General features: G+C 41.8%; 1 protein-coding gene across 2 annotated transcripts in view; it reads right to left on the bottom strand.

The window, feature by feature from the left end:
• Mettl9 (methyltransferase like 9) overlaps window positions 1-14,586 on the bottom strand; it is a 45,410-nt gene that overhangs the window by 22,484 nt on the left and 8,340 nt on the right. For both annotated transcript variants that reach the window (XM_036190887.1, XM_036190877.1), the window contains exons 2-3: window positions 8,772-8,962; window positions 3,035-3,244 (exon numbers count right to left, since the gene is read on the bottom strand). In XM_036190887.1, the coding sequence (XP_036046780.1) occupies window positions 3,035-3,244; window positions 8,772-8,962 (401 nt within the window). The remainder of the gene's footprint in view (window positions 1-3,034; window positions 3,245-8,771; window positions 8,963-14,586) is intronic.

The raw sequence follows: 14,586 nt of genomic DNA, 5'->3' as shown, positions 1-14,586 counted from the left end.
TAAGATACATTAGTAGCTGCACTCAGACTGCCCAGGAATCGTAATGAGTTGTTGGGAGTTTTCTTTTATGACAAAATGAAAGAAGTGTATTGTCTAAGTTCACAATGTAGCATAGAAATGACAAATTATAGCCCCTCCTAGCATGTTACTCAGGTGAAGAAGGACCCTGGCCCTCTCCATGCAAGGTGAGGGAAACCTGCAATTAGCCCTGCCAGTCTACACAGCTAACGTGAATAACCTTCTGTACATTCCATTCTCCAGTATCTTTTCATTAAGAAAAGTAACTTTAGGCTTCTAATCTCTCTCCAAGACTAAGCATTGTCTTTAGTTTTTATTACATTTGTGTTATGTTTGTACCACTGCACATGTGTGGGAATCAGAAGACAACTTGTAGGGGTTGGGGATTTAGCTCAGTGGTAGAGCACTTGCCAAGCAAGTGCAAGTCCCTGGGTTCGATCCTCAGCTCCACAAAAAAAAAAAAAAAAAAAAAGACAACTCGTAGAATCGGTTCTCTCTCCCACACCATGTGGATATCAGGGATCAAATTCAGGCTTAATACTTGGTAACAAGCTCACTACTCACTGAGCCAACTCACTAGCCCTGTTTTGTTTTAATTAAGTAGGGAGATATGGGAAGAGATTAGAAATCCAACATGACTTAAGCTATCATTATAATAAAAGCCAAAGTACTCCAAGTTTTGATATGAACTTCGAATAGGAGGGGTAATACATTTTTATTGTTATCAAGTAGGTCCACCAGGACACAAACTTGAGGATGAAACCAAGGAAGGCTACGTAGTCATTCAAACTCACTTCTATGGAAGATCCTTCAAATGTAACAACCAGTTATTTAACACTGTTGTGAGAAGGGTTGAGTTCCTGTCCATAACTCAACGCCTAGGATCCAGCTGTGCCTGACCACAGCAGAAGCTACACTGACGTCTTCTTTCCATTTATTCTCATGAAATATTCACAATCTTTCCTTCCACCACCACCCTTGGTTTGCCCAGTTTCTCATCTAAAACTTCCCATGTTTTCCAAATGTTCAATCTGGTCCTGCTCCACCAAAGCTGCAAAGATGCTATAACTAGGGTTAGTCTAAGTAAAATGTACAGGAAAGTGAGTGAGGACATAATTTCTGTCCAAGGCTTCCAAATAGCACAGAGGCAGGTGCCACCTCTACATCGTGTAAGCAGCCAATACAGAGAAGTCTCTTACATTTTCTTCAGAAGTCTCTGAACCCACAGACTCCATTCCTAATAAATACTCTTCCTAAGTCTCTCAAGCACCAGGCAGTCTGCAAACTGAACTTGACACTTTATAGCCATCATTACTGACAGCTGTTCAGGTAGGGGCTGGGGTCCAACTACAGTCAAGGATGTAAAGAAATTGGTTAGTGGGGATGTAACTGGTGTAGGTGCTATGGAGAAGGTACAATGAATGCTCAAATTTTTACACATAGACTTAGGGGACTGGAGAGATGGCTCAGCAGTCTGGAGCACTTGGTGCTTTTGTGGAGTACCTAGGTTTAATTCCAAGTACCCACATGATGGCTAACAATCACCTGTAACTCCAGTTCTAGGGAATCCCAACACCCTCTTCTGGCCTCTGTGGATACCAGACATGCACATGGTACACAGACATACAAGTAGGCAAAACTTTATACACATAAAATATATATATATATATATATATATATATATATATATATATATATATATATATATATTTTTTAAAAATTTAAAAACCATAGATTTAACATATGATCTAGCAAGTCCACTTTTAGGCATAAAAATGGGAGCAGGGGCTTAAACAGGCATTTATATTACTCATTCATACATACTTAAACAGGCATTTATATTACTCATTCATACATACTTAAACAGGCATTTATATTACTCATTCATACATTACTCACAATGGCTGTGGAGGCTTGAATGGGAATGGCCCTCAATAGGCTCATAGATTTGGATACTTGGTCCCCAGCTGGTAACTGTTCAGGAAGGGCTAGGTGTGGTCTTGTTTAAGGTGGTGTCACTGGGGGTGGAATTTGAGGTTTCTCAAAAGCTCACACCACTCCCAGTTATCTTTCTCTGCGTCATAGTTGTTTTCTCAACAGGTAAGCTCTCAGCTACTGCTCCAGTGTCATGCCCACCACAATGGTCACAGACTCACCCTTTGAACCTGTTAGTTCAATAAACTCTTTTTTGTGTAAGTTGTCTTGGTCACCGTATGTTAGCACAGCAACAAAAAGTAACAGGACAAATGTTAGAGGCAACCCAAACGTCTGTAAAACAGTGTGGAGTAACTGTACAACAGTGTTATTCAGCACTAAGAAAACTGAAGTACAAGCTACAACACAGATGAACACCAAAACAGTATGCTAAATGAAACAGCCAATCAAAGGGCTTTCCTGAGTCTTCCTAGGCTTCCTAAGATACGGCACACAGAGTAGTCAAATTCATACAAAGGAGAAAGGTGATTATGGGCTGGAAAGAATCAGAGATGACCATTTGAGAGTGTTGTCAGAGGAGCTGAAAAGTTGTGAGGGTGGATGATACAAATGAACCACTACCACTGACCTAATTATAAACTTAAAAATTATTAAAATGGCATATCCTATAGTACATATATTTTACCAATTTTTTTTTTAAGCACACAAAACATCTGGACATGCCAGATCCTACCTAGGGGACAAGCCCTCACATCTGACCACCTGCTCCAAGCTCTCACTCATGTTACGTTCCTTATGATGCCAAGTCCTCTGCTTCAGAAAAAGGCTGCCATGGAAAATTCCTTTTCTCTGGTTTCCCACTGATTTGTGTTTAATTCTTAACCATGGAAAACTGTTCCTGATTCTTATCACTGGGATATGTGCAAAGGTAGAGTGCTGGCCTAGCAAGCACAAGCCCCTGCATTCAATCCCCAGTGCCACACACAAAAACTGTATGTAAACATATATACACACACTTTAAAGAACTCCATCTAAAACCAAGATACACCCAGTACCCCCAGCACACCTCTAGAACTGGTACCTGTATTTCTTCTTCTGCAGCTGCCAGATCATCGTTTCAGAAAGCTCAGTGGCATAAATTTCTTCAAAATGAGGGCTCATGATTTTTGTGACTTCTCCATCTCCAGCACCTAAGTCAAGAAGTCTATGAGTTTTCCAGTCCGGATTAATTTTAAGCAGCCTCTGAAACTGATCTGGTGAAAACACAAACATGGAGCCTCTTCCTAGCAACCTGGGGATAAAGGATAAGAATTGAAGTGTACACATATTAATATTTCTATCGTACACACAGAGCAAGCAGCACCAAAAATTTTTTACTTTATGAAATATATGTTTAAAATATAGTTTATCTTTTATAGCTAAAAGGCAAATTCACTAATATATCATGTAAAGATATCATGATGCTTTTTTAGTTGCAAATGATACTCCAAAATGCATGGGGATGGTAAGAGGGAAGGGAAGGAGAAGCAAAGAAGAAATTAAACAATGCAAGTGAGAACCAAAGTCAAAATAGGAGAAAAGATGGAGGAAACAGCAGAAATGCCAGGCTAGCAGAGTCAGACCAGAGTACTACACAGAGGAGTCGAACATGCCTTTTAGGAAGACAGACTCAACAGTGGGTGATAGGAAAAGAAATAGCTTTGTATAAGAGTTTTAAGATACACTGAAAACATTTTAAAAGACGAAAATGTAAAACATTTTAAAAGACGAAAAGAGCAACCCTTGCAATATCAGCCAACTGACATTAAGGAAATAGGTTGTTTTACAGTTAGCTGAGACCTATAATTTATTGAAGGTCCTGCAAAGACTTCAGACTGAAAGCACTGACTGACAGAGGTGAAATGGAGACCGAAGGGGCCCTCAGGAAAGCAGGCGCAGCCCAACAAGCCGCAAGGGCATGCTCCCTTCTTGCTCTTAAACCCAGGTTTGTCTGGGGCAGGAATTCTCCAACTTCCTAGAAGCAAAACAACCTTTTCTTCAAGTGAAGTGAAACTCAGCACAAAATCTGAGGAGCTATTCTTACTGTGGCTGCCAGCTGCCCACTTTGAAGATGTTCTCTCCAACCTGAAGCACCTGATGCAGCTCCTCCTCACATCCTGGAAAACCACTGCTACCAGAGGCAGAGAAATCTGCACCACTCTGTCCCTTTCTGGAAATACTCAGAAGGTAGACTAGGCTGACTGTCGAATGACTGAAATGCAGACAACCGGTGCTTGCAGTAAGACCAACACTAAAACCAGCAGTAAAAAGCATGGAGTTGATGCGATAAATTCCTTCTCTTCTTTTGCCATGAAGGCCATAAGAGAGCTTAACAAAATTTAATAATATATTTACAGTAAATCTTGTGCCTCACACAAATGCGGACAGCCTGAGGAGTTGGAGCCAAAAAGACTCCAGGGACCGCTAAGCATGTTGGGAGAACTTTTTACAAAGACAGCCGTATCTCATAAGATTCATAACTAATCCCCACTGTTTCCAATGCTAGAAGAAAAACAGCACTTGTGAGAAAGGGACTGAACTTGCTGAAATGGCTGTACAAAATCCACACAAGATCCAGTCAAGCAGAGGGCTCCAAGTAGCCTGATGCTGACACTTCATGCCACAGAACCAAAATAAGTCACAAAATACTTTGCCTAAAATCTTCCCAGCTATAAAACATGTTTCCCAAGCCATCTCCCTGGGATGTGAAGAAGCCTGACATGATACTATAAAATTATAGGGCTAGGGGTCATCTGAGGTCAGAGCTCACAAAATTAACATTAAAGACACCAAAAAGAAATGAGGGAAATACTACCCTATCTGCAAAGAACATGAGCAATGGGGGCTCCATAAAAAAAGATAGTGCCAGAAAGAGTCAACCAGCTGGGCTGTGGTGGCACACACCTTTAATCCCAGCACTCAGGAGGCAGAGGCAGGCGGATCTCTGTGAGTTCAAGGCCAGCCTGGGCTACAGAGTGAGTTCCAGGAAAGGTGCCAAAGCTACACAGAGAAATGCTGTCTCAAAAAAAAAAACAAAAACAAAAACAAAAACCAAAAAAAAAAGTCATCCAACGCTGCCCTGAAAAGCTAAACTTCCTACAACGTTTAGCCAACACAACAGAACCATCCAAGTACATATGGAGACACTGGCCTACTGTGATGTCAAGTCTTCTGAGAAACACTGTGGAGAAAGAGTACTGGCCACTGTTTCTAGTCCTTCATAATCATCCTGGGTTCTCTAGCCAAGTCTCTCTAGACCCAAGTCTACAGAGAAGGTGTGTCTCTTCCATATAAAATAAACTGAAACAAGCTGGGCAGTGGTGGTGACATATACCTTTGATCCCAGCACTCAGGAGGCAGAGGCGGGCAGATCTCTGTGAGTTTAAGGCTAGCCTGGTCTACAGAGTGAGTTCCAGGACAGCCAGAGCTACACAAAGAAAAAACAAAATTAACTAATTAATTAATGCGTGAGTGAGTAAATAGATAGATAGGTAGATAGATAAATAAATACTGAGAAGAGCTATCAGTCTCTCAAGGGATATAGCTTAGTGGTAAATAAAGAATCCTTGTCTCAATTGTTTGAGGCAGTAAAATCCCCAGTACCACCAATTTTTAAAAAAGAAAAGATGTTCTTTTAAACTGCGTGTGGTGGCACATAGCTGTTATCTCAGCAATCAGGAGTTAGAGGCAAAAAGGTTGCTACAAGTTCAAGACCAGCCAGAGACACATAGCAGAACCCTATTCAGAAACAAAACCAGGGCTGGAGAGATGGCTCAGAGGTTAAGAGCATTGACTGCTCTTCCAGAGGTCCTGAGTTCTGTTCCCAGCAACCACATGGTGGCTCACAACCACCTAAAATGAGATCTGGAGCCCTCTTCTGGTATACAAGCATACATGCAGACAGAACACTGCATACATGATTGATTGATTGATTGATAGATAGATAGATAGATAGATAGATAGATAAATCTTTTAAAAAAAAGAAAGAAAGAAAAGAAAACAACTTTCTCTTTACTTGGTCTTCTTTCTACCATGAAGAAGTTTGATAAATCTTGGTTCAAGAAGGTTTCACCCTAACTATGTAGTTATTTCTACTGTAGAGAGTACCACCACATGGTGAAAAATACCAGTGGGTTCAAAATTGAGTTCTGAGTGGAGAAGAGGAGACAGGGCAAGAGGGAAGAAAGGCAGAGGCACTAAGTTTAATGGGGGAGGAAAGGAGGGGAGCACAGTGAGATGGATCAGTAGGTAAAGGTGTCAAACTTAACTACCTAAGTTTAACCCACAGGGCAACACGTGCTGTAGAAGAATCCTTCTGTACACTGTGTGAATATATGTCACTATGATTGGTTTAATAAACAACCTGACTGCCCAATAGCTGCACAGGATAAAGTTAAGAGAGAAAGCCAAACTGAGTATGATGGGATGAGGAAGGGTGGAGTCAGCGGGGTCACCAGGAAACTCAGAGGAAGCAAGACATGCTGGAGGACAGGTAAAGCCACAAGTCACGTAACAAGACATAGATTAATAGAAATGGTTTAATTTAAGTTGTAAGAGCTAGTTAGTAATAAGCCTGAGCTATCAGCCGAACATTTACAATTAATATTAAGTTCCTGTGTGGTTATTTGGGAGCACTGCCAGGACAGGAAAACTCAGCCTACACACATGGTGGGAGAGAATCAATTCCCACAATTTGTCCACTACCTTCAAACTGGTATGCCCTGGCACATGCACATTCACATACATACACACAATATACACACAATAAGAAATATAATAACTGCATAATGAGCAAGGCAGACAGTACAATATGTAAAGGGGATAGATATATCACTGAGCTCAGGAGCACAGGAGGCCAATCTGGGCAACCTATCAAGGCTTCATAAAAACAAAAGGGTGGAGGCAGAAGAGTTACAGATAAAGGAAGGCAATAGTATTTACTAATTATATTGCCTCTTTGATCAAACTACCAAATTCTATAGTAAGGAATTTTAAGTGAGTTCCCACAGGTAAAGGAAAAAGGAAGTAATTTAGTTTGAAACTTCCAGAAACAAAGAGATGATGCAAGCACTTTTTTTAAATTAATTAATTTATTTATTTATTTTGTGTGTGTTAGTGTTTTGCCTGCATGCATGTCTGTGTGAGGGTGCCAGATCCTCTGGAACTGGAGCTATAGACAGACAGCTGCCCTGTGGGTGCTTAGAATTGAACCCAGATCCTCTGGCCATCTCTCCAGCCCCTGTAAGCACTTTTTTAAATCTATTTATTTATTATGTATACAGCATGTTTTGCCTGCACACCAGAAGAGGGCACCAGATCTCATTATAGATGGTTGTGAGCCACCATGTGGTACTGGGAATTGAACTCAGGACCTCTGGAAGAGCAGCCAATGCTCTTAACCGCTGAACCATCTCTCCAGCCCCCTGTAAGCACTTTTTAAAGAAAAGACTCCCATCTTTTATCACTTTCAAAGAGATAGAGAACCCCCATAAAGAATATCTGTACAGTGGCACACACCTTTGATCCCAGCACTTTGGGGGCAGAGGCAGGCAGATCTCTAAATTCGAGGCCAGCATGGGCTACAGAGTGAGTTCCAAGACAGCCAGAGCTACACAGAGATACCCTGTCTTGAAATATTAAAAATTAAAAAAAAAAAATCTTTGCAATGGTGACACACATGATTTCCAAAGAAGAATGAATGGCATAGGACAGAAAAATCAGTGTGACCAATTTTAGGAACACAACATCAAACCAGATTGTATAAACTCCACTCCCAGTGCAAAAATACACCAAGCTCACCTCAACAAGAGAAAAGAAAGTAAGGTCCTGAGAGACGGCTTATGATGCCTGAAAACACATCTGAGACCCTAGCGACAGACTGAGGAGCGAGACGTTCAGCAGAAACTTGATCAAAGCCTCACAGGAAAAGAAAAAACAGGCACAGTGAAGCCTGTTAGGCACCATGACTGACTGCCAGAATTTGCCTTTCTCCATTGTAGGGCCTTGGGCGTGTTTAAAATTTAACTAAGAAGTGATAAATGATATATATGAGTCTTTTCTGTAGCTATATATGAACTTCCTGGTGAGCCTAGACTTTATGTAAGTATAAATGCCAGATCCTTCAAACAAGCTACTGCCTACTGTTGGGCTGAATAGTCAGATCCCTTCCAAAGACTTGCCTGTGGGATGTGGGCTTAAGGCAGAGAACTTCCTCTTCAGCATAAGGGCCTCCTCCACTTGAAGGGCTTGCTCTCAAAGTCTTTGCTACTCCAAAGCCCATGGTTAGCAGCCTGATACCAGAAGTTTGTTAAAAATGCAGACCCTCAGCCAGGTGTGGTGGCACACAGCCTTTAATCCCAGCACTTGGGGAGTCAGAGGCAGGCGGATCTCTGTGAGTTGGATGCCAGTCTGGTCTACAAATGGAGTTCCAGGACAGCTAGGGCTGTTACACAGAGAAACCCTGTCTCAAAAAAACACCGACTCTCAGGATCAACCAACTGATAACCTACCTTTTACCACCATCTCCCGGTGGTTCCTATGTACATCAGAGCAGGAAATGCACTGAATGAAATCACCCACCACAGAAATACAAGCTAATAAAGCTACGTGCACAGTTATAATGAATTTTAAAAATCTAGGTACACAAGGCTCCATTAGTGAGCCTTCTGTCAAGGATTTTAACAAGCAGGAATGTTGTGGCTAAGGTAGTATCTAGAACAAGGTAACTTCCCCCTTTCCTTTTTTAACCCTAAGGGGTGGGGATTCTAATATTCACTTACCCGTTGATAGATGTTCTAGACATAAACAGGCTAAAAACAGATGATACAAAAGAATGATAGAGTTGGATAAATAGCCAGCCAGATTTCTCAATGCTGTTGTTTAAGAAGATCTGTGTTCCTTGATCAAGATAACTCTGAACAAAGACAGACTGAAGTGATTCACATAACTTCTCTCTGTTGCACACATACCACTAGGGGGAAAAAAAAAGAAGATTAAACATAGTTGACGTAACACCTAAGAAATCTAACAACAAAAACCAGAAACCTAAAATCTAATCTAAGATCTTCAAATATAATCTCACAGCTCTGAGGGCAATCATCAATCATCTTCTCTGCCCACATGCCCCACAGAGTACAGAATTCTTCTTCGGGTATGACCTCTCACTCCATTCTCATCCCCCAGCCCGCTAGGTGGAAAGGAAGGGGAAAGGGGTTTTCAGGTCATGGAGCACAGGAGGCGGCAGAACCAGATCATCAGCCCAGGTCGTGGAACCCTGACCCAGGGCTTCAGTCACAACACAGTTAAGTCAGAAGACCCTTCTTGGCTGAGACTGACTCAGCATCACAAGAATAAAGGCTAATATCATTGTATTTAAATGAAATGTCATATAATCCAGAGATGTGCCTCAACTCTGCCAACCAAATCAGCAACAAAGTGAGCAAGAATCAGTACTCTGGAAAACGGATCAGGTTACCTGTCTTTTTCAGAGGATGAGGAAAAGAGACCTTTGGACGTCTTGGGGTGTGCTTTTGCAGTGTATCTGCCAGCAACCCTTAAGAGCTCAAGAAAGGATTGGGGATTTAGCTCAGTGGTAGAGCACTTGCCTACTAAGCGCAAGGCCCTGGGTTCAATCCTCAGCTCCAAAAAAAAAAAAAAAAAAGAGCTCAAGAAACCTGAAGAAGTTCCTTGAGCTCACTCTGCAGACAAGGAGACCAAGTGATGCACACTAAGAAAGATCTCTAGGAACAGGCTCTAGCCAGAAAATCATTTTTAAAACAAAATCCTACAACCACAGGTAAAGTTAACCTTCAAGGGCTAGACACATGGCTCGGTGGTTAAAAGCACTGGCTGGCCTTGCAAAGGACCTAGATTCAGTTTTCCAGCACCCACGTGGCAGCTCACAACCATCTATAACTCTAGTTTTAGGGACCAGAATGCCTTCTTCTGGCCTCCTCAGGACAGCATGCACGTGGTGCATGTATATACATGCAGGCAAAACACCCATATGCATAAAATAAAAATATTTTTGCTTATTTAGCTAGCCTTCCAAAACAAACATTTCCCATCTCCCCAGAGTTAATGTAGCAGAAAAGTGATAAAGTGGGTTGCATGGCCTTCAGTGTCACACCACAAGCAGTCCTAGCTCTGTAACTTCTTTTGTCAACTCAGACAAGTGACTCTTTCCACCAGTATCTATCTTGGTAGGGCACTATGAGGATTAAATAAAAATAATGGAGGCAAGTCAGTACAGCACAAGCATACAGTAGATTCTTCTAATACAGATACCCACAAGTCCCTTATCTCAGTGGGAAAACTGCAGAGACGGCTACTTTTAGTGCATTATTTATTAGGAAACTACTAATTCTTCCAAATAAGGAGTCTACTAGCCAAAAGTGACTTGCTTAACCTTGACAAATCTGACCACTTACCAGCAGTAAGTATCCCATAACTTCCTGCACAATTAATGGAGCAATTTTACAATCATCCTAAGCTTACTAAATGCTGAGTACAATCAGTCTTCCTGACACTAACATTAAAAGAAACCAAATGTAAGCCAGTAAAAACATGCAAAAGGTCACAGTAAAGGTCAACGATTCATCCTTTATACACCCTATACACTCCCAACTTTCTCATTCTTGACTACTCTGTATTAACTTGCTATTTGAACACTGTTACCACAACTGCCTGGACTTTACCTAAAACTTCTTGTTGTCTCTGCCCTATAGTGACAAGCTATAAAATGGCTTAAATTCACAGCCTACACTTCTCTCCTTGGTCTGGAAATGTTCTTGCTTAATCATTTACTAATCCTTAAAACTTACTGAGCCTGAAGTTGTGCCCCAATACAGCTCATAAACCATTTTTATTATACTCATGACCTTGTGCACATTCTGAACTCTAACTCTAAACTCTGAGTTATTCTGACTTTATTTTTTACTCTGAAACAACTAATCAAGTTGAAACCCAGCACCTTGCTAACAGGCAATCAGGAGCATTCTATTAATGTGGGCAAGAAGTTATCCAACTGAAAACTAGGAGCTAAGAACTGCTTGGCATCCATTTGTAAATGAACAAGAATAACAATGGAAGTAAGCAAGAAGTGGCATCATTAACTGCTATTATTGCTTTCAAGTACCATAAAAAAAATCTTAAATTTTAATAGATGTTTCTCCATTCATAAATACTAACACATGTGGTGAATCTTTACTGCCACAGAAGTTTTCTTACAAAAGAATCTATGGTGTTTTGAATAAGAATGGCCCCCATAGGTTCATATATTTGAATGCTTAGTCACCAGAGAGTGGTACTATTTTAAAGGATTAGAAGGATTGGGAAGTGTGTCACTACAGGTGGGCTCTGAGGTTTTAAAAGCCCATGCCAAGTCCAGAGTCCCTCTCTCGGCCTGCAGATCAGGATGTAGCTCTCAGCTACCGCTCAAGCGCCTGCCTGCCACAATAATAATGGATTACACGGAAAATACTAAAAACTGTTCAATTATGCATTTTAAATTTTTTGTGGGGACTGTGGAGACACCTCAGTTGATTAGGTGCTTGCCTTGCAAACATGAGGACCTGAGTTCAATGCCCAGAACCCATAAACCTCTGAAGCTGTAAACAAGTCCTCAATTAAATATTTTCTTTCCAAAGAGTTGCCTTGGTGGTAAAGCCTTCTTCACAGCAACAGAAAGTGACAGAAGGTAATTAGTAAATGAACTATACTATAGAATAAAAAGGAGTAAAGCTCCTCTCTGTGAAGGTTTCCATGTCTCTCCTGGCAAGTTATGTGATACACGCCTCAAGTCCACAACAGCACTGATCATCATTACCAAAGAGCAGAAACAACTCAACTGTCCATCAACTGATGAGTAAAAGTGCATTGGATACATACAAGGGAACAATATCCAACCATAGAAAGAATAACGTGCATCCTCATTATGTGAGGATAAGCCTTGACAACACACTAAGTAAAAGAAGCCAGTCACAAGAGGTCACATACTGTATAGTTCTGCCATGATATATAAATCCAGAGACAAAAAACAGATTCTGTGGCCCAAGCCTTGGGCAAAGAGACAGTAGGAACTGGCTTATTTATGAGCATAAGGTTTCTTTTGGAGGTAGCAAAAAATTTCAAAATTAGATATTAGTGATGTGGGGACTGTGGAGATACCTCAGTTGGTAAGGAGCTTGCCTTGTGAACATGAGGACCTAAGTTCAATGCCCAGAAGCCATGTAAATGAAGAAGCCAGGCATGTGGTGTTAAATTTATAATCCAGTGCTATCCAGTATCTTAGGACAGATAAAGTCCTAAGGCTTGCTGCTCAATTAGCCTTGCCCTGCACATCTGGCCAGTGATAGAGCATCTCAAAGAGAACAAAGTGGAAAGACAGCACCTGAGGAATGACATCCAAGATTATTCTGAGTGCCACTTACACTCACAAACATGAACACATATATTTAACACTACTTTCCCAGCAAACACACCTACATAAAGGTGGGCAGTTTGATCCTATAGAAATTAAGCACCCTGGAAACACATATGACCTAGTAAACTTCTTCTGTTGTTGTTTTGTTTTGTTTTGTTTTGTTTGCCAGACAGGGTTTCTCTGTGTAGTTTTAGTGCCTGTCCTGGCTCTCGCTCTGTAGACCTGCCTGGTCTTGAACTCACAGAGATCCACCTAGCTCTACCTCTCAAGTTCTGGGATTAAAGCCGTGTGCTGCAGCCCAGCCCCTAGCAAACATCTTAACATGTAAAATGTAATAATATATAACAGTAATAACGGTCAAAGTGCTCACCACGGTTTCCAAGGTCTTACAAGATTCTTGTTCTTTCTTGTCCACAGCCTCACTGGACAGCATGTACTACCAGGATGCTGGGCTCTCACTTTGTTAGTGTTCTGTACTCTCTTCTAAAGGCTCCTTTCCCACAGCTATTCCACACATTTGTTTCTGCCCACTGTGCTCCCCATAGTTAGTGCAGCCCAGCTTAAGCATTTCCTCAATTTCCCTGAACTTCTAGAGTAGCTTAGAGTTCCCTGTACTAATCCTCTCATACATCCCGTGTGTCTCCCTGGCAACATGTATGCAAACTGAATGGTGACTATACACAATTGTATGTTTAGCATCTATCCTCACAGACCAAAAGATTCATAAAGACTGGGAAAACAGCTGACTTCAAAGTTAGGCAGACAGAGACAAATGATTTATCTGCCTCTGGCTCTCAAAACAATTACTGCTAAGACTCACAGGAAGTTGCCGGGCAGTGGTGGCGCACGCCTTTAATCCCAGCACTCGGGAGGCAGAGCCAGGCGATCTTTGGTGAGTTCGAGGCCAGCCTGGGCTACCGAGCGAGATCCAGGAAAGGTGCAAAGCTACACAGGGTTAAACCCTGTCTCGAAAAACCAAAAAAAAAAAAAAAAAAAAAAAAAAAGGAAACAAAGAAAAGCACAGAGACATTCATTCTGTCACTGAGTTGTCAGTTGCTCACACTCCAGGGTTTCTACAAGGCCTTACTTAACCCTAATTCCGCAAACAGTGGTTAAGAGTTATCTACCTACCTAGCACAAAGCTGCATTTTCACACACAAGCAAACATGGAAGACAGAAATGGGCACCCACAGGTGCCAAGCACCTGGCAAGTCTTCATGCCACAACTACACCACATAACTTTTTGTTTTGTTTTTTGAACAGGGTCTTACCCTGTAGTACAGGCTGGTATGGAGCTCACTATGTAGCTCAGACTAGAAACAACTGTCCTGCCTTGGCCTCCCAAGCTCTAGAATTACAGGCATGAGCCACTTCATGTGGGTTAAACCTCCGATCTTTTGAACAGAGTTCCAGAGCCTTTAGCTGGCTCTAGATCCTATTCATGTGACTGTATGCCAAGAGCATCTTTTTTTTTAATTTTATAATTTAATTTAATTTTACATATCAGCCATGGATTCCTGTCCTCCCTCGCCCTCCCTCCTCCCCCCATTCCCATCTCCTCCAGGGCAAGGGCTCCCCTGGGGATTCAGCTCAGCCTGGTAGATTCAGTTGAGGCAGGTACATGAGCTGACTTTTTAGAGTCCGGGGGCTATGCTGGGACACTTTGCTCAGCCTGGGTGAAGGGAGGAGGGGCCAAGAGCATCTTTTAAAAAGAGCCCTTGCAGGGCTGGAGAGATGGCTCAGTGGTTAAGAGCACTGGATGTTCTTCCAGAGGTCCTGAGTTCAATTCCCAGCAACCACATGGTGGCTCAGAACCCTCTGTAATGAGATCTGGTGCCCTCTTCTGGTATGCAGGCAGAACACTGTATGCATAATAAATATCCAATATTGCTTGAAAATAAATAAGGCTATTCTCCACTGAAGCTGGTCTAGACAAGTTTGAAGAAAATAATAATCCAGTCTGGGCAGTGTAGCCCTACGGGCCAGCATTTCTCAATCTTGGCATTGACACTTGGGTCTGGTAACCCTTTGTTACAGATTACCTTTACACATCAGATGCTAGTAGCACCACCCTAGTGCACAGAATGTCCCCAAGGAGCAACTGCCACTGCTTGAGAACCTATATGAGAACCGGATTTAGCCAGTAGTGTTTCCTAACTATCTTGGCTTAA

The sequence above is a fragment of the Onychomys torridus genome, chromosome 1 (genome assembly GCF_903995425.1).
Source record: "Onychomys torridus chromosome 1, mOncTor1.1, whole genome shotgun sequence".
Lineage (NCBI taxonomy): Eukaryota > Metazoa > Chordata > Mammalia > Rodentia > Cricetidae > Onychomys > Onychomys torridus.
This window is presented reverse-complemented; position numbering and strand designations above follow the sequence as displayed.